Here is a 21,405-nt window from a genome sequence, read left to right on the forward strand (position 1 = left end):
ATAGAGGTTTATAATAAATCATTATTAACTTTGTTGTCTTTCTGACACTGATTCTTTTTAATGAAGACCAATAATGTTGCCACATTGTTCATTTGTGAGGGGATTAGTCTTCTTCAGTGCTTTAGTAATGGAGTGTTGTCGGACTGCCCTGGTCAACGCTAGAGGGCAACAACTCAAGAACTGCTTACTTTATCTAAAATAAGAGTCTAGCTTAAGCACCTGTCTCCAACTGGTTGATGATGCCTTACTTTTATTTCATCAGATAAAGGTACATTCCACTTTTAAAGGCAAACTTTGCTTGGACAAGAACTTTTGTGGTATTTTAACATTGTGTGAGATCTTGTGACATGAGATATAGTTGCACCACTTTTTGTGTCTGTGGACCTCACTCAGTGTCTTTGACTCATTTTATTTCTATTTATGCCCCTGACACACATTTTATATGTCCCAGCGTTTTGCAAATCCAACCATTATGCATCACCCCATTATTGGTCTGCATGTGGACTAAATCAGAGCATTCCTTCTTTTGGATTGGTAGTATTTTGTTAGTGAGTGCACATTTAAAGTACTGGGTTGAATAACTGAGTTGAATACTAAAATCAACCCAGTTCTTCCAGTTATTATGTTTCACTTGTCAAAGTTGTACATATTGCATTTAAAACAATTAGGTAAATATAACTTTCTGAGTTTTGCAGGATTCAAAGTATTGAGCCTTGAGTTGAACTTCCTGTAGTTTGGTGACCATATTTGTCTTTGTTAGTAATTTGTTTATTTTTGACTCATTGGCCATAATACTGTGTTCATCTTTGCCACATTCCCATCATTCCTGAAAAGGTTTCTTTCGGGTGAACAGGGACTCATAGTCTCGCTAACAAGTGTCACTGATTTTGCAGAGGATAGGCACGAGCATTAGTCATGTCATATTGACATCCTTCTGTCTATCACGGATGTCATTGAGTGTGCTGTGTAAAGGACTTGGACCTTTCCAGCATCTCAGGAACGTACAAATCAACACCTCTGCATCATATGACATAGAAACAGTAGGATTCCATCTATGCAAGATAACCTTCACCAACTCTTTGACTTCTATGATTTCAATATGGAATCACAGCCACCTTTCAGGTACTCTACCTGATCAGAATGCATTTGACGGTAGAAATTTAGTCACCTATTTATAGCTGAAGCTTAAACAGGTCTGTTATGGTCAATTATGACACACAAAGTAGCTCTTTATTATGTCTGAGTTGTCCCTAATGGGGACAGCATAGGTGAGGCCTCCTCTTTCATTCGTCTCTGTGAAGTAAAGTATCTGTCTGGTATGCAAAGGATGCCCCATTAACTGTCATTGCTGGGGCCAATTACCCTGTAGGACCTGGCAGAAGATTAAAAGGCCACCAGGTACAGAGCTGTCTCTCTGACTCGCTCTCAGCAGTTGGACATTCCTCATAGAAACTTTCTCATGAACTTTTTACATTCATTTTATCCCTGTTGTATGCTGATTGATAAATGTAGATTGAGTGAAAACCACACATCAGTCTGTCACCTAAGTCTTTAGCTCTTGGTCTTTTCTCATTTACTCTTCCCTGGGCTTGTATTGTCTCTTGCAGCCTATCTGTCTGGTTTCCTGCATGTTTAACATGCTCCATGAGATCCTATCTTGTCAAGTGTCTGCTCTTGAGTGTTTAAGGAGGAAGCCTAACAAAGGGCGCCATTACAGCTTTTGTCTTTGTCTTAGTCATTTATTTTACCACCAAACAGCCTCAAATCAGATTGTCACCTTTAGAACATCGTCATTGCCTAATCCTCTCACCCTGTTCCATGCTGTCATGCACCTCTGGCAGATGTGTTTGTCTGCGCGGTAAACATTTCAGCCCGGTCACATTAATGTTTGCTGGAGTTTCAGGCTGTTTACCTCTGCTCTGCATATTTCTGTGGTGACGAAAATGGTACAGAGAGGCTTTTAAACACATGCATGCGAACATGTCTGCTCAGCAAAACATGCATGTTCACTATATAAAGCGCATGGTAGCTTACTAGCATTGTTTGTACATAATAACTTGTGAAAAATCAGATGCTCATTTGTTCACCATTTCCTCTCTTAAAAATTACATTGTGATTTAAAAACACGTCAATATCTGTTACTCAACAATCCGATTAGCACGTGCCCAAACACATCCTGTCGTTAGTCTTTTTGCTCTCACACAATGTTGGAACCGGGCCACATTTCCTGATTATCTTCAGTCTGAGAGGTTAAGCCCTGATGTAAACTCACTGCTTTAAACAGGACTTCAGCATAAACTGATTAGAGCTCACCACTGTTTTACATCAGCAATGAAAAAAAGTCTGTTTTAAGTTCTTCTCTTAAACTGTTCTCTTTGTCATGGGTCTTCATTATGCTCTGAAAATGTCTTACTTTATTTAGTGTATTGGTTTGTACTTATTGACCCAATAGAAATGATTTTGAGAACTGGTGATGCAACAAACCAAATTTTGTCCTTCCTGCTTTTGCCATCATCAATCATTTATATTTGGAACAGAGGTGATGTTACACTGTGTGAGAATATAATTACTTCTCTCACAGGATTTTCTTATTATTTTAAAACTAAAACTAAATGATTTCAGCGTTGTTCTCCTGTATGGAATGATCACACCCTTCCTCTCTGCTACGCTACAGCTCCTTCCCCAAACTGGAGCTTGTTGTGAATGCTCAGGCTGTGGTCAGCTGACAGCCCACAAACAGTTTTCCTGGAACAATAAGTTGTTGCTCTTCCATTAACACATTGAGCATTACGTACAGGAGCTTGATTGACAGCACTAAGACCCTTCTCCGGGCTCTGATTGATTGTATCTGACCGGGAATTATGTATTTCTGCAGATGGTGTCAGGATCACAGGGAGAAGACAGAACAGCTGTATTTTTGTCACAGATCATCTGTCTCATAATATAGTATCAGGACATAGTGACAGTTTTAACAAATATGTAAAAACAACCAGAAACATTTGGTTTTACATGCACTGTAGAAGTTAGAACCTGAATAAATGGAATAAATGTAGCTAATTAACATTTTGAACTAAATGGAGAAAAGTCTGATTGTAACAGGAAGTGAGTCTTTCAAGATTCTTTTTGTCAGAGTAGCATAGTTTCTTTTTTTTTTTTTGAAGCTACAAAGTTTTATATTTTCCAGTCATTGTCTATTGACTTCAGTCTGTTGTTTCTTCTCTCTGCCCTTTCTTTCTTTCTTTTTTTCCTTCTGTCCTGTTCCTGCACTGGGTCTGTCTGCTCAGGTTCAAGACATGTGCTTTAGTCAAGACAGTCGCTGGGTAGCCATCAGCACCCTTCGAGGCACCAGCCACGTGTTTCCAATCAACCCTTATGGTGGCACACCCTGTGCCCGCACCCACATGTCCCCGCGGGTGGTGAACCGGATGTCGCGCTTCCAAAAAAGCGCCGGCCTGGAGGAGATCGAGCAAGAGCTGAACAGGGCGGCTGCTGTTGGTGGAGGAGGAGCTGGAGGCATGGGAGGAAGCAGCTGCATTCTGGGTGGAGGAGGCGGCATGGGCGGCCGCTGCAGTCCCATACCTGGCATGTCCAGCAGCCCCTCAGGGTCTCCACTGCATGGTAAGGAGCAGGGCGGGGTGGTGAATGTATGGGCAACGCTTCTTCTGTTTACAGCACCAAACCATTGAAACTTCAACAATCTGTAACTCTGCTGCATCTCCCTTGTGTGACTGCTCAGATACATATTCAGATACATACTGAGTTGGACTCGAGGAAAGCTTGAATGAATCGGCCCTTTCACATGAATGTTAAAGAGCAAAGATTCCCTAAAACTTGTTACTGAAATATTTCACATAGAACTACTTTATAGGTAAGGAAAATTATCTTTCTATGCTACCATAAAACACATTTCTCTGTGTGTGTGCATGTATGTGTTTGTGTACATACAGGCTACCCTATGTAGCTAAACAGGGTTTAGCTGCTCTATTTAGGACCATTTCTGTCATATTTACTAGCCTTCCTAAGAGCAAAACCCGGCCCTAATACATTGGACCCCCCTGTCAGGGGGAGTCAGGGATTAGATTTGGAGGTACGGTGTGAATGAGGTTTTGGTTAGGAATAGACTAGCAAGGATTAGGTTTGGGGAAGATGTCTAAGTTGGGAATAAATGCAGTTACTAAAATGTATAAAAGTCAATACAAACTCCTAATATGGGTAGAAATACAAACGTGCGTGTATGTGCGTGCTCGGGCGTGCGTGTGTGTGTGTGTGTCTTTCCAGTTACTGATCATGACAGTAGCTCTTTTCCTGGGACTCTGCCCTGCCTTTCTGGACCTTGTCTCCCTTGTTTGTCAAACACCATTGCAGGCTGCTCACACTGTCTCTGTGTACCAAGTCACAGCAGAATCACACTGATACACACATACCTTGTGCCAACTGCACTGCTCGACCCAGAGGTGTTACTCAGTGTAAAATATCACAGTTCTCATCAGTGATTGGCTTCCAGGAATAACCCTGAGCTTTGATAGCTTTGCTGTGGCCGGGGTCATGCTGGGAACTTGGTAAACATTTCAAAGAACTGAATGACTGCTAACTGACAAGTGAATAAGTTTACATAACAGGATGTATTTTATACCTTATTTTGTAACCTGATTTTATGAAGCTGGTTTTAGCTTACAGTGGAAATCATCTTTGAACCTCTTCAACTGTTTCAGTTGTAGGTGAAACTGATGGCTCTGGGGAAAGTGAGGCTGGCAGGGGAAGTTCCCCCAGAGTGACACTAACCTTAGAGATATTGTTGTCATCCATTCCTTAGAAATATGATTGTCTTACCGTTCAACTCCAAAACAATTTTAATGTTTAATGAATTATTCAATTATTTGAAAAAGTAAAACATATTTACCCACAACACGTTTTTGTTATTTCCTTTTTTTGTCAACATTAATGTTTTATTAAATATCTTACGGTGTTTAGAGCAACATGCTAAAGGTCAAAACCATGCAGGTCTATCACAATAAATTTCAATATCATAAAATACACTGCTCAAAAAAATAAAGGGAACACTTAAACAGGTGTTTCACACTTAAAGTGTTCCCTTTATTTTTTTGAGCAGTATATATATCCATATGTTTATTTCAGTAAATCAATACTAAAAATGAAACTTTTCTGTAGCTTCATTATACACAGAGGGACAAATTTTGAATCCATGCATACCTGTTATTTAATAATTATTCCTTACAGCCAATCAATACCTAAAGTTTGGTTTCTCAGATACTCAACAGGGAACTGAAGCCACAAAAGATTATTACTAAAAACTTGGATGCTGATGGAGTGCTGTATCTGAGCACATTAATGGAAAGTTAAGTAGATGGGAAGATTATGTTACAATAGGTTACACAATGCAACCGGGATGACCACAGCCTCCACTCTCAGAAGACTGTGAAGACCATTCAGGAGTGTGAGGGGGATTCACAAGTTTCTCTTCTCCATGGTCTAGTCTCACTTCACCCAGTTAATGTCTGGTTCTGTTCTAGCCAAGATGGGTGTGCATTGGCATCTTCATTGGCAGCGTTTTCCTGGGCAAGGGCATATTTACGCTCTGATGTCACTTTGAGTGTTGTACTCTTGGGTGTCTGTTGAGGGTAGTGCAGCTGGAGTCAATGTTACAATAGCCAGCACACATAGTGTGCTCAGGAAATGGACTAAAACTGTCATATCCCTTGTGTTTAAACCTCTCCTTTACAAGAGACACAATCAGTTCCTTACCTGAGTTAAGGAGACACAGTACTAGACTTTAGCTTAGTGGTCCTATGTCCTCTCTTTAGATAAAAGTATATTTCACATTTCATTTAAAACATAAATGTCCCGAATCTGAAGAAGAATGGGAAATTAGAGAATCTAAGTTATTGGAGGCCCAATTCCTAGTTTCTATAGTCTGTGATGATTTGGCAGGAGCCATGTGACAGGCTGGTTTTGGTCCATCGGGTTTTATCAGATCCAACGTTGCCACAACAGCCTATATTCAATAGAAGGAACTTCATGGTTCCTTCTGCTGCAGAGCTTTATAGAAATGCTGACTTCATTTTCCAGCAGGACTTGGTAACGGTACACATTGCCAAAGATACCAGTACCTGCTTTAATGACCATGGTGCTATTGTGCTGGATTGACCAGTAAACTGCTTGACCTAAAGTCTTTTGAGAGTTCATGGAGTATTGTCAAGAGGAAGATGAGACACTAGACCCAACAAGGCCGATGATCTGAAGGTAGATATCAAAGCAACCTAGGCCTCCAGAACCTCAGCAGAACCACAAGCTGATCATCTCCATTCCACAGCACGTTGATGTAGTAATTCATACAAGAAGAGGCCCAACCAAATAGAGTACACCTAGTGAATAGTACATGGATATGCAGTAGGAGCACTGTTTCATGTTTAATATTTAAACATGAAACATTCTGTTTATTTTTGTTTATTTTGCATTTTATTACAACATTCAGGGTTATCTTGCAAGTTTTTGTGAAGAGTATAATTACTGATCTATAAGCTGGAATTTTAAATGTGGTTTACTTCATGGTTTCCTGCCAGTTTGAACTTGGCTACACAAATGTGAAGTGATTGTCTTCAGTCTATACTATGTTGTAGTACATTTAAAAATATTGTAATATATTTTGTAGCACTAAGCTGCTCCTACAGTCTGTTTTCTCCTCTCTGACTGGGACCAAAGTCTGGAACAACAGATGCATGTTGATGTTTTTTCATTTGCGTGTCACAGACCTCACACCTTTATGTATCAAACATTCACATCCCTTCACTTCCACTGACAGACTGTGTCCTAGCTTCCTCTTTTCCTTCTTGTCTTTCTTGTGATGACTCAGACCTCTCTTTAACCTCCATACCAAACTACTCACATTCCTGCAAACTGAGGAATAAACCATCAAACATTAAAGGATCTCTTTGGAGACTTGGTTTTGCTGCGATGAGAGACTGAGTGGCACGGGAACATCAAAGTGGAGGGGGGCTCCAGGTGAAAGTGAACAAGCAAAATAATGAGGTGTAACTGAGGGAAAACAAGAGATGGGGTACATAGGTGGGGGTTGGGGTACAGGCACAGGGACGGAAAGATAAGTTTGTAGTAGCAGCGCTGAAAGCCAGGGTCTTGGGGAGCCTGCTCGTAAATCACACTTTTGTTTCAAAGGAAGGCATTAAGGCCACCTGTCAACAATTAGTCTTCACAGTGACACTAAACTGAGTGTGTGTGTGTGTGGGTGTGCGCGTGCACACGTTTGAAGAAGATAAACTGTCTACAGCACTGATCATTTATACGGCGAGGTGTTCAAAAGGAGTGGATCAGAAACATCCTTCAAGGAAAAGTCAATGTTTTCATAGCTGGACTATTTTATTGTTTACATTTCAATTTCTTGTTTGTAGATGTTGTGAATTTTTGAAGATCAATTATCTTTTCGCACAGCAGTTGTCATGTTGTGATTCTTTTATCAGTATTATACCAGAGACTCAGGAATGTTTTTTTAGCCTGAAATAGTTTAACAAAAATCTTCCAAGATCTGACCAACACTCAAATCTGCAGAATTCAATACATCACTCTCAGCTCACAAGTGAGATTGGAGTCACAGAGTTTCATCAGTTGTATTTCCAGTAATCTGAAGATAATTTATTGCCACTGTTTCATGACATGCCTGCTGTCTCCTCCGTCAGCAATGCCAGTGGTATTGATAAAAACACCATAAGTCGTCAATTTTTCACCAGATGTAAACAGAGTCACTTTTGCTGTTGTGTCCGCCTTCCTTCTGTTTTCGTGAGCCGGGTGTGAAATTCTGGGCAGCTGAGGTGGTTTTCCTCCTGCCTGGCAGAGAGCAGTTGGGTGAGGCAGGCCGGGGCCGGGCCACCTAGCCACAACAGCTGCGCTGTGATTGTCGCCAACAAGGCCGGCGTTGATTTTTGGGAAGGAACTGTAGAAAAGTACACATCCTCCTCAAAGCTGCCAGTCCGAGCAAGCGGCAGACCTAAAAATAGAGGCTGCAATTGGCTGTCTTCTTGTCACTGTTAAAATCTGGAAGGGCTATTTGTGTCCCTGGATCCAGTTTCTCGGCCCCGTGGTTTTTTTCCCCCTGAACCCTTCCTTTTGTGTGATGGATGTATTGTTTTTTGAGGTGATGACCCATCATGTGAGCGTCCCACGCTGTAAAGCTCGGTTTGTTTGGGAGCCAGCATATATGAGCCCAGATTAGTGAGTGCAGGTCGGTGGCGCAGGACAGAGGTTATTGAGGTTGCAGCAGGAGCCGCTGTTGTTGCTTTCATATTCAGATGAACTTCATATTTAGCTACCGCATTGTATAATACAGTAAGTCCTAAATACAGTTTAGATCAAATGATTCATATTTCAATTGAAAACTGTTTTCATTCTACCCAGAGGTTGGTTCCTGACTGAGAAGCAGATGGGTTCCTCTCAAAAGCTGGTGAACAGGGTCGCTGAGAGGCTCAGGTGTAGAGGGTGTCGTCCTCCACGCGGTCGCCTGGGGGTCGATTCCCGGCCTGGGGCCATTTGCTGGATGTCTTACCTTTCTATCTCCTCCCTACTTCCTCTCCAAATACCATTGAAAAAACAAGTAGTAAGCTATTTAAAAGGTTTTATGTTTATTAAAAGACCATTTTCATAAACATAAAATGAAAATATTTCATGTTTTAATGAAAAAGAAGCAATAATAATCTACATCTTTCCAAAGCATTTTGCATGCTTTGGCTGGTATTTTAATAATTAATCATTGCTGATGAGCTCTAAGGTTATGAGTCTAGAAGGTCTAATCTTTAACTCCTCCATATATTCAGAATGCAAACAGTACTTCCTGTCACAAGAAACAACTTGGTCGAATGAAATGGGTTTTGTAAATCTAAACCTGCCAGGGGTTTAGATCAGAGAAATAATTTGGGATTTTCTTACAGTTCAGCTGTTTTGAAATATTTTCATTATGGTCTGGAAGCTAAACTTGTCACTCTTATTAAGGTAAAGCTGTTTTCAAAGCCCATATAGACAAAATAGAAGCAGCATTTCCACCAGAGCAGACAATCTGACTGATTAACGGCATCAGCTTCCTTTACTTGTGTTAGAAAAAATACTGCACTAATGTTTTGTAAGTCTGTGTAGCAAACCTTTTATGAAGGTGACCAAACCGTATATAAATATAGGGTATAAATGTATTAATTTAAATCAATTTATTTGTAGGAGAAACAACATATTTTTTTAAATAAAATATTTTGAATCAAAGTATTTTTTACTCAAAGTTTTCATATGGTAAAAATCGCATTGATAAGCTGCCTACTGCCAAAGGGACTTATCAATAAGTCCAAACTCTGAGCTTATCCCCTTACTGTAAGGAGAAATATTTTCATTCTGGTCAAAGGATTTTCTAACCATCATCTTTATTTTTCATCCCTGGTTGCTGGTTTTGCCTGTGCATGCAGCATCAGGAGTGCAAGACATCAACACTGTGCTGTGAGTCATTGCAGCAGATTTGTTTCCTCAGCGAGCTGAAGTGGTGGTGGTCTGATCACTGGGCCATCTGGGCCCTGGCGCTGGTTCAGACGGAGCACCAGAGAGGGGGAGGCTGAAAACAAGGTGTGACGGGAAACTGTTAATTCATTTGTTGATAAAGGGACACTTCCTTTCTGCTATTAGAGGCGGACAGCTTGCTTATTTAGCTTTGGACTTGTGTTTTATCTTGCCCTGTCTCTCCCTATCGCCCCCACCCCCATCCAGCCTTCGTCAGTCATCGTCCTGTGGTGAAAAACACCAACGCTTTGCAGAAGCAGAAGTCAAGGAAACATTACCTCATAACTGCTGGTGTGTGACACGTATGTGCACGGCCTCCTGTTGACCCTGCTCTGGGACTCTGTGTCGCAAAAATCCGACCTAAAGCGTTCAGAATTCCTCCTGAAACACACAGAGGTGGTAGATGGCTTTAACAGAGTAAGTTACACTGTTCATGTTTAAATCAGAGCAGATTGTGGTTCAGGTGAGCAGGTCTACCTTCGCTCAGTCACCAGATTCAGAGGAAAGTTGTTGTCTGTTTTGCCTCCAGCAGCATCTCTAAGCCTGAAATGTCAACCTGATTAGGAACAATTAAATATCTTTCATAATTCTGAGATAGTTTTGCAGGGACTGAACTACAGATACTACACTTAAACAAAGTCATTCAACACTGTTGATTATATTTGGCTGAAGTCAGTGAATTCTTTGTGGCAGAGCTCAGTTTTAGTACCGCAGTAAGCCTCTGTGTGGCGCTGTATGGTCAGGGTTGCAGGCGGTGTGGAGCAGCCCGGCTGCTCGTCACACAGTGCAGGACTGGTGAAACTGGACTTGTTGCTGGAAGGGATTAGCCTGAATGCAAATGTGACAACAGAGGATGAGTGGGCTCATTTCTGCAGCGCCTGAACGTTTCACAGGTGGCTGCTTCCTTCAACTCGGAGCTCACAATTGTTTTTTATTCTTAATACCAGAACTCTGTTTGGATAACCAGGGTAGTATTTAATGCTTCATTTTCCTGTGTTGTTCTATGTTAGATTTCCATCCCAACCCCGACTTAGAACTGAAACTATATCGTGATTGGCAATCAAAACCATTTTCATAGATATTTATTGTCATGCTTTTAAATGTTTTGTTTAAAGCCTTGTGATATTTTTTAACCCCTGCACCCTTCTCCCTAGAACGTATTCTTAAAATACAGACATTTTGTAGTATATAAAACCCTGCATTAGACTTTAATCCTGTTGTATCTTAAATATATTAACCAACAGAGTGCTCATTATTTAGAGGAAGCAGCTGAATCATAAAAGCATTTTTATCCCAGGGTCATTCTGTGCACTCCTGAGAGTGAGGCTTTCTACATTTCAGTGTACAGTGGAGCACCATCAAAGAGGTGAGAAGTGTCAGCGGCTCGTGCTCTGCGCTGCCGACGGAGCTCTGCAGGCTTGTGCAGGCTGTGGTCGGCAGAGGAGCCAGAGCCCAGCTCGGCTTGAGTCAATAAACGGAAAGCTCAGCGCAAAACCACACAGCAATCGAACAAGCTGTTTACCCTGAAAATTAGCCTTCCCCTGTACTTTTAAGGCTTTTAAAGCGACCAAAAATACACAGTACGAGGAATATGTATCTTGGCCGGCGGCCGTGCTCCGCCAGAGACCTCTGACGTTTTTATGCGAACCCTAATAACTCAATCCCCACAACCACTAAACCCTCTTATCACCGGCTGCTCGCCGCTGCACTCATCATTATTTGATTTGCAAAATTGTAAGGTAGAGATAAAGAAATAAAGCTGGCTTGCTGTTACACACAGAAGGCACTTGTGGCTTCCAGCTCGGTGCCTGCCCTGTGGAAAGCCGTGTTCTTCCTTCATCAAACAATCAATAGGCTTTAGATGCTTTCTGTGCTGCTGCACTGTCACCATTTCTATTCTGTTCTATACAAGTCATTGTTTTACACGGTGAACTAAATCGGTTTCAGACCTCCTGAATGTAATTCAAATGTAATTTATAGAACGAAAAGATGAAACATTATTATCCAGGTTAGGCTTTAAAAAAACTCATGTCATCATTAAAACATTTTGGAAATATGATACACCCATATTCTTGGCTAAAAATTGACACATTCTTATTATAAATGAATTGTAATCTACTTCAGAGTTTACATGCATGATCTCATATTTTCATATTTTTGAAACCTCAAAAATCTTTCTTTTTTTTTTTTAATTCCCAGTAAACTAACTTGTCAAAGTTTTTTTGGTACACTTTTCTTACCAGCTCAATACAGAGCATGTGTCACACCCAAACCCTATAATATAATATAATATAATATAATATAATATAATATAATATAATATAATATAATATAATATAATATGATAAAGTTCAGGTGTATCTTAAGATGAAGAAACCTGATGGATCAGATGAATAGATTTCTGCCTGGAGTTCTCTGACTGTGCAGGAGTTGTTAAAGGTGATAAGTCTGTGAGTGTGTGACTGCATGCCTTCTGCCTCCACCAGGCCCTGCAGCAGCACCGTCGGGTTTATCTCCCCTCCACCCTTCTTATTGTCTGTTCGCCATCGGACCACCGGCTTATTAAAGGGGGGGTGGGCTTTCAGAGTGGGATTTAGCGGCTGGCTCTCTGACTGTGAGGTCAGGTTCTGCTCATGTTGCTGCTCTCTGATCTGGTTTTAATCAGGTTTACTGAAGAACATCTACCTAATGATGGTTAAAGTGAAAAAGTGACATATTTTACTGCATAACTAACTGTTTTTAACAATAGATGTTATATATTCATAAATATATTTTTCTTAAAACAATTGTTTTTGGTGGAAGGGTTTGCTTTTAATTTAAGTCTAAGAGAGAACTGAATTATATTGGTGTAATTTGGCTTTTGTCTTCTAAGGAAATGTAAACGAAACTACAGAAATGTTTTGTACAGTGAGCCTCTGTGTGACTTTTATATATTTTTATTTTTAATCTGTCTGTAAATTTATCTAAACCCCCCCCACTCACACACACACACAGACACACACACACACACACACACACACACACATCGCAGCCATCTCCTGCACCGTCTCCTCCACTCGCTCGCGGGAACCCGCCGCTCCTCATTGTGAGGGACTAAGTCCTCGACCCAAATAGGACCAGAGATGCACATATTTACACACGTGTGTTCTCTTGCACACACACATATGGCTGGAGTGTGGGTGTCATCTGATCCAACGGAGCTGTCCCCCCCCACCCCCCTCCGGGGCTCAGCTTGTTGGCGACCCAACACTGTCTGATGAAGCCTTGTAAATACTGACATGCTGTAAACTTGTGGATCTGATTTCAGGGGGCTGCTTGTGTGTTCCTTCTCTGTTTTTTCCTTTGCCTGCTTGATGTCTTCACACCTAGAAGTTGTTTGTTAGGAAAATGTTCCTAGATGTGAAATGTTCTTGCTTCTGTGCTGCCGCTCCCTCAGCCCTGCTGTCTTTTTTTTTTCTTCTTCTTTTTTTTCATATACCACATCTTATACAAGAAACATCAAAATCCTGCTTCCTAGTTTCGAGATAAAATTAGAAAAAAAAAGTTATTTCCTGGGAATTTCTATCTTCGTATTTTTCAACTATTTTGACATGAGAAATGTTGATAAAAATACAAAACGTTCTGAAGGTTTTCCCAAATAGGGCCATTAGTAAAAGCGACCCGTTAGCTTGCGGTTTGGGAGCAGGAGAGCGGGCAGGAAGCCATTTTCACACAGGCCGGCCTGACCTCGACTCTTCACTGCGACTGAAAATAGCAGATGAGAGAAGGCTGCTGTATAAAGAGAGAGCAGAGGGGTGAAAATGGAAAAGGGAAGAGAGATTCCTCCAGTGGAGCATTACCTGAGCGAGGCGAGGACGGGGGGAGAAGAGAAGAGGACGTCCTGCACGTCTTGATGGCTTTACCACCAGCCCTCCTCCTCCCTGACAAAAGACTAAATCATGGGAAGTTTTTTTTTTCAGCAGCAGCATCTGTGTTTTATAAAGGCGCTTTTAATTTGTTTTTACTTTGTCCAGTAGGGGATCCCCGCTCCTTCAGTACTTACCCCCTCATAACTCCCTTTACACACACACACCCCACACACTCTTTGTGTTCAGCTCTTTTTAGCCTGCCCTGCCGTCCATTTCTCTTTCTTCTCCTTCTTCTGTTTTTCTGTCTCCCTCGTTTTCCCCCTCATGTGGAAGTGAGTGTTTTAATAACAGTACTTTGGGGAATTGGGATGGAAGAACAGCTTTCTCCTCCTGCTCAGAAAGCCCCACCCCTCGCCCCTCACCCCTACTGCCGCTGCCGCTGCACCTTTCCTCCTTCCTCACCCTCTGCTTTCTTTTCCTCCCACCTTTAACATGTCTGGGAAAGTTGGAAGACTGAAATCTGGAAGGTTAGACCTAATGACTCCTGTTTGAAAGAAATTCAATAATAAGGTTTGTGAACAGAAACGAGGCCTAATACAAAAATATGATATGAAAAAGTCTTAATTTTTTTAACACTTTTTATTTAATTATATGATAATGAAGTATTAATATTGTCAACTTCCTAAAATAATCTCAGTCTTTTTTTTTTTTTTTTGCCAAAAGTTTTTTAGGCAAAAAAAAAAATAAAAAATCACTTTTGGCACAAAATAACTTGGGCCATTGTTTTAGGAAGGTGGTGATATTACTAAAAGATTTTTTACAGCAAAAATAATTATTTACAATTCTTACAACAAAATACTTGATAAAATATAATATTGCATAAGTTAGAATGCTTTCTTGGGGAAAAAAATTAGAAACACAAAATTATTTAACGATGAACTTTAAATACAGGTTTGTCACGGTTATTAAATGAATCCAGGAGATTTTAATCCACACACTAACCAGTAAAGACAGTCACTGATCTTTGTGGATTCTTGGTAAAAAAAAAACAAACAAAAAAAAAACAATATTTTATTCCATTCTGCTTTTAAAGAGATAAGTGTTAAATGTTGTGAATATGTGCACATGGAGCTTCTGTTCTTCACCTGCACCTATGAAAGTAATACATCTGTTCTCTCCAAAACTATAGAATTCATGTATAATAAAAATATTTTTTGGATTATAACTTTTGTATTTTGTGATGTTTTTAAATGGACATTTTGGGTTTCAAACAATCTGAAATTGAAAACCAACTGAAAATATAAGATGGAGTTAATCTACATGTTTAAAAATTTTTAAATTACTCAAAAATGAATAAAGACAAAATGTTATCAACCTCCTTCAATATTTTTTTTCTCCATGAATTAAAAACAACCAGTGGCCTTAGAAATATATGAACGTCTTAAAAAGTTCAGGAACATTAGAATAAGTCATCAAAGTGTGTGTTTCTTGCAAATTTGTCAAATCAGTGACCTGGCACTACAAGGTACCTCACACTGATGCAAAAATCATGTAAAAAGCAACATTTCCATAAAGCTCACCTGCACATGGATTTGCCTAAATGAAGGAATGACCTTAAAGTCTTGCAGGAACACAGACAGCTACAGCAAGGCTGCCGGCATCAACACAAACATGTTGACACATTTTAACACCTGGAGAATTGTAGGCTTTATTCAATATTTCTATTTCTTTCTTTATTTGGTTGTTTCAATTAAAGTTCATGTAGAACTTTTGGTTTAGAACTGCTGTATTTATTCTGTTGGAGTTGCTGGTTTTGGCCTTTTGCACATTTTCATTTCACCTTCAGATTTATCAGGTCAAGCACAACATTCTGACTGATCCTCAAATATTTCTGGGCAGACATTTTTTTACACTTTTCACATGATTTTGTGTACAGTGTAGTGTATACGTTAGACACACATGGCCTTTCAGTAATTGCTGTGTCCTGTGTTTTGGTTAGGACATGCTAACCACTTTACTTTGCTTCATCAGCGGGACGTGTGTCTCCTTATTCTTTGTCAGGATTGGTCTGTTTGATGCACATGAAACTTCTGTTTAGAATCAATCTGCTCCATTGGAAAACTCACTTTCCATTTAAAAGCAGTTTTCATCTCTTTGAGTATTTGTTTAGTTAGCTTTTCTGGGATTCACATTACGCGATACATTTTATGGTTTTGGCCTTAAAACAGGCAGAGATAAAAACAACAACTTCAAAATGTCATCTTCAAAGAAGGAAGACAGAGCTATAAAAGTATTCCCCAGCCTGGACGCTGAACTTCAGATTCCTTTCCCACGCTTCACCTCCGCCTCCCAGCTGCAGGATCCTCTGCATGTCCTGAATCGCGGAGCATCAGTCAACATGTCACCTGCCCAACCTGCTGCCTCCTCACACCCCCGTCCTCTCCACTCCAGCCTGCCCTGTTTTTTCCTTGAACTGAAATCTGCTCTCAGGCAGAACGATTCAAATAAGACACAGTGTTTGTGAGGGCTTCACAGCTTGTCCTTTCGCACATTGGCTCCTCAGTGGAAGCAGCCTGCTTGTATTGGATGCAAATTGGGTATTAAAAGAGGGGATAGAAACATGAGATAGCGTGACATGGGGAGGCTGAGGAGAGGGAAAGGGCGCAAAGGAGAGAGAGAGAGGCTTAATGCGAGAAGAGAATGCAAATGCTGTTGAAACAGGGAGGGATGGATGGAGGAGAGCCGGGCGGATGGATGGATTAGTTGAGAAAGAAAGGCGAGGTGTTGATGCAACTTTCTTTTGGCAGGGTCAGAGTTTTTCTCTGTGCGACTGTGATGGAGCTGGATTTGCATTGATGGATCTTCTTTCCATGGAGATGTCATGTATCAGAGCCTGGGCGCATCACGCCCTGGTCATTAATCAAATCCCAGCCTCTGTCTGGAGCTGTGTGTCGGCTTCTCAGCTATCTGCCTCTCACTCTCTGCCTTTGTCTTGGCCATGGCTGTGATCTTCCTCGCCTCGCTGTGGCCGGCTCCTCACACAGGTGGCTTTCATTTCAGACTTTGAGTCACGCTCAGGTAGCTAGGTGATAGGGAGGCAGATTTTTATTAAGGAAACAGCTTCAACATTGAGTTTGATTGGACAGGTTTCCCCACATATTTGTCCACTCATTAAGTCTGGAAAGAAAATTTGTTTAATCAAAGATAAAAGAAAATAATTTTTTGATTTTAGTTTTCAGTCACTGCTTTCTAGTAACAAGAAGCACCTAGTTTATTACTGGATTAAAATTTCTTGAAAAGACTTCCATTGTGTTCAATTTCTAATTAAACCGTTTGAGTCATTTTCAGTCAGTGTTCTGGCCAGTAAAGCTGAAAAGTGGCTTATATTGGTCACCAGAGAATTTTGTTGATACGTTTATAGTTTTTTCTGATGGCAGAAAGTCATTCATGGTGTTTTATTTATGTTTAGACATTTAAAAATGCTTTTCAAATGTGTATAAAGCATTTTAATAAATATTTTTTTTGCTGCATAATTTACCTAGTACCAACAGAATCTATGCTAAATTCTGTCTCAATGTTAAATTAAAGTTTCATAAATTATATGCAGAATGTCGATGTGTTATCTCTTGTGTACAGGCACAGATACATGAAATGTCCATGTATCATCTTCTGACTGCGTGATCTGCAACACGTCGTCACTGTCTGGAGGGTCGTGACCTCTTGACCTTCAGTGATGCTGGCTGCGGCTGTCTGGCCGGCAGCGCTCAGCGCCACACTGTCTCAGTTTGTCCACACCTGTTCTACAATCCAGGGCACGGTCCGGTCTGCGGGGGGGCTGACGACAAACACAGCAACGGGGCAAAAGTGAAAGTCTGTTATGGACGTGAAATTCATCGACACCCCCACCCTTAATCCTCATGCTCCACTCCTCTCTCAGCTCAAGCACCATTATGGCTTTTCAGACTGCTTCCTGTGCAGATGATTTTTTTCCTCATCTGCTCCCCTTCCTTCAACACAAAAGGTGGCTGCCCAGGCTCTGGGGGTGTAGCACTTTTGAAATGTGAAGGGCTTTCAGGAGCTGCCCCGGTACAGGCCGCTGTTGGTCGACCAGGAGAGGAGTGGTAGGGGCCTGGAGGGTTGGGGCGACTGGGGGGAATGAAGGACAGGTTTGTGTAATGGTCTTCTCTCTCCCTGCGAAGGTCATGCAGCATTGTTGGCTGCCGGAGGTCTAAAAGACAGGCCAATGGAGGACCACAAAGCAGAGCTTTGGCAGGACTAATGAAACTCAGAGCTACACGTTAATGATCTAAAAGACTGGACCAAAACACTCAGCGCTCCCTTTCCGCTCACATTCAGCCTCCTCTTGATCGCTCCTTCCAGATAATGACGAGGCTCTCCGCTGCTTTGCCTTTATTGTTGCGTTTGATGTGGGCCTTGTTTTCTTTGTCTTCACGTCCCCCCTTCCTGCTTTTCATTGCTTTATGTTACGTGGCTGTCACTCATCTATTAAGGCAACAAATGGAACAAGGAAAACATTCAGAGAGCGTATTGTGCTGCGCCCGCTGGTTTGCTCTTTATTTCTTTTGAAAGCACTTGAACTTGGAATTTTCCTTGAGCTGCCAGCAGTATACACTTTTTTTGTTCTTACTGTTGTCACAGGATTACAAACATATTTGTCATATAATCCGCATGTCCATACAGCTGCAGTTTAATGTGTCTGTTTAGATGTAATTGTTTTTTTTGGTCTTTTTTTTAGTGCAACCTTACATTTACCACAACAAAAATAGTAGACACAAGGCATTGTTCTCCACTTCTGTTCGTTTCCTTTGGGGGTTTTTTTGGGAGGGGGGGTTCAGGGTAAAAAAAAAGTCTTCCTTCTGGTTCTGCACTGTTGCACTTACTGATCTGTTTTTAAATATTGTTTTCTACAAAATATTTTTGTAGAGAGGGCAAAATAATAAAATGTTTAATATTTACAAGGAGTATTTCGTAGGTACATATTGTCATTTTATAGTGCAGTCAAGTAACAGTTACATTCAGTTATAAAAATGCCTCAATTATCAAAAGTGTCTTAAAGTGGATGCATCATGCTTGTAAATCCTTCCTTTTCACATGTAAATTATTCACTTGTGGTCTATATAAAGTAGAACTGCAATGCTTTGGTCTGAATTCCTGGTTATTGTAGCTCCACAGACCTTTCCTTTACCTCCCGTCTGAGGAGCATTTTGCTGCAGTTTTTTTTTTTTTATTGAAACATTTCACGTCCGTTTGACTGATGAGCTATAAAATAATTTATAGTGACAGGCACAAATCATGGATTAAATATTATCGTCTGATGCCGCGAGAAAACCAAAAGCATGCTAGCTGGAGGAACAAATCCACCGGTCCACAGGTGCTGCCGGCGTTCTGACCATCAGATTTTCCTACTGTAGCTGTCTATCAGTGTACATCACTTGTTGAGGCTTATAAACAGTGCTGTTATGTCTCCACACTCTGGTGGTTAACTAGTTGAATGAACTGACTTTGCAGGCAGACCTTCTTGGTGTTGCCACCTCATGCTCTTCAACTGCCCCTCTACCACCCTGGATTTACTCTGCATGCGTCTCCTCTCAGCTGTGCACTTCGCCGGCGGAGACAAGCCGTTTCTGACCGCTCTGATTTAGAACACGTCAGAACACCCAGCTTCTGTGAGTTTGTTGAAAAACAACTGAATATCACCGGGACGATCTGGTTCCAAACCAGATCACATTAACATGGACCAGGCCACCCTCATGTTAGACAATTTCCAAATAAATGAACCTATGCTGTAGTACGACTCTTCTTTTATTGATGCATTTTCATATGAGGCTGGCTAGCCTTAAAATGCATACAAATGATGCATTTTTTGACTCTCCAAGATACAGTAATCTTTAAGTTAAAGTATGTAGTTGGTGTTAAATTAAAAGTGATTTTGTCTCTGTGTGATCACTGGCTGTTTTATGCCAGATATCAAGTGTTCCATGTTTCCTTCTGCCCAGTAAAGTGAAGGCTTGCTGAATGTCTGCAGTCAGACAGTAAAAGAGTGAAATAAACAGTAAGTGGACTAGCAGCCTCACTCTGCTGCAGTGATGGAGCTGGTTAGGATCATTAGGCCTTTGACATGGCCTGATTAGGTTTGACTCCAGCTCTTCGGCATATGGGAGTTGAGATGTGATTCTCTGGATCATCTGTCTTTGTGATGTGTTTTCCCATATGTGCATGCATGTGGGTTGCACCAGTGTGCAGAGAGCCTGTTGATTGGCCTTGATTAAGAGACTGCCGGGCTTACAAGCAGAGTCTTTGTAATATAGCATCTTGAGCTGGTTATTTCCAGTCATTCCACGGGAGGCCTTGAACCTGGGGTTGTGTGTTTGTGAGGGAGCAAGTGGGGAAAACAAATATCCCAGGATTCAGGCGAGGCAGAGGAAGGTGGGCTGATTTCAAAGAAGGTTTTCTGGTGGTGAGGTGGTGTGGTTAGAAGTGATGTCAGATGACGTTTTAAATTTGAGTCTAAATGATCAGATTTGAATATTAGCATCTGAAAAGGCAGCTGAACTGAAAACATACTGCAGGATGAATAATGGATTAAAGGTTTCCAGCATTCATTTGACTCTGTTTATTTGTTCCCTTCTCCTCTAAAACGAATCAAAACATTTCTCTGAGATCTTTGTTTCTGCATTCTTTGTTCAGCAACCGTCCAGTTGGAATCGTTTTGGCTAATTTTCTGCATGTGTGTCTTGCAGCCAAGCTGAGCAACCAGGATTCATACAACAACTTCACCAACAACAACATGGGGAATCCTCGGCTCACGCCGCTGCCCAGCCTCACCGTGGTGCTGCCTCTGGCTCAGATCAAACAGCCCATGACTCTGGGCACCATCACCAAGCGCACAGGGTAGGCACCGCACACACACATACACACACCAATGCACCCCCCCGCACACACACACACCTCGGCATACCCCACAGGAAGCAGGTCCAGCATACACTGTTGCCACACTTAAGTACATTTCTTACAGGTAACACTTACAAGTCTGGTTTGACGTTGTTATGGTTATTTAGGTGTTCAGTTTTTGTTCATGTCTTGTATTATTTTACTGAGCATGGGCCTTCATTTTGGACACGCCTATGTTATGAAATTAAGATCAAAACATTTTTGTTAGGTTATTCTCCAGCTTTTACTGTGCCCCTAATGATGGGAAAGTGTTGCTTGTTGTTGAAAATATTAGTTTGAATAATTTGCTCAAACCTGTCCTATCCATCAAAAGTGAAACACACTGAGTCTGTGTAGAGCTTTCACCAAATTCTCTCATCTTATTCTGAATGATCACAACCCAAAACAACCCAGTCAACAAAGTGTTCGACCAGCAGCATCAGTGAAAGTCTGCATTGCACTTCAAGATTCCTCAGAGTAAACATCTTTCACTTTTCACTGCTTTTACTCTATGTGAATATTGAAAAAGATATGTATTCATCGATTGATGCATACAACTAACCAGCCCTAATGCATTACTGGGTAATAAAACACTGATACCTTAAAAATTATATTCTCCAGGGCTTGATTTTAAAGCGTTTAATGGCTAAGTAACAGCCTCCTCTTGATGCACAGGCTGGCTATGCTAAAGCAGAACTTCCATCCCAGCACTGGCCTGCAGGTGATGCTTCCCTCCCAGTAAAAACAGACTGCTTTGTCCACAGTTGTCCTGGTCTCCAGAGCTTCTCCTGCACAATCAGCTCATGATCATCGATTTGTTTCGTCTCTGGCTACCTTTTTTTTTTTTTTTTTTTTTTTTTTTTTTTTGCATAGGTTAATGAAGCACAGCATACATGTGAAACTCATTCTGGGCTATTTAGAAGACAGACAAAACAAGACGCAGACTGTAAGAAAATTACCCAGTCCTTGAGATCATTCTGAGTAAAATTTGACTTGGATAACAAATGTTGTCTGTATGTTCTGACTGAAACTGGTTTGGATGGCT

General features: G+C 41.1%; 1 protein-coding gene across 5 annotated transcripts in view; it reads left to right on the forward strand.

Moving 5' to 3' along the window:
* Positions 1–21,405, forward strand: part of bcas3 (BCAS3 microtubule associated cell migration factor) — a 328,257-nt gene that overhangs the window by 62,365 nt on the left and 244,487 nt on the right. For all 5 annotated transcript variants that reach the window (XM_028044826.1, XM_028044830.1, XM_028044829.1 and 2 more), the window contains exons 15-16: positions 3,285–3,618; positions 20,171–20,321. In XM_028044826.1, coding sequence (XP_027900627.1) covers positions 3,285–3,618; positions 20,171–20,321 — 485 coding nt within the window. The remainder of the gene's footprint in view (positions 1–3,284; positions 3,619–20,170; positions 20,322–21,405) is intronic.

This window comes from Xiphophorus couchianus, chromosome 18 (assembly GCF_001444195.1).
Source record: "Xiphophorus couchianus chromosome 18, X_couchianus-1.0, whole genome shotgun sequence".
NCBI classification, from domain to species: Eukaryota; Metazoa; Chordata; class Actinopteri; order Cyprinodontiformes; family Poeciliidae; genus Xiphophorus; species Xiphophorus couchianus.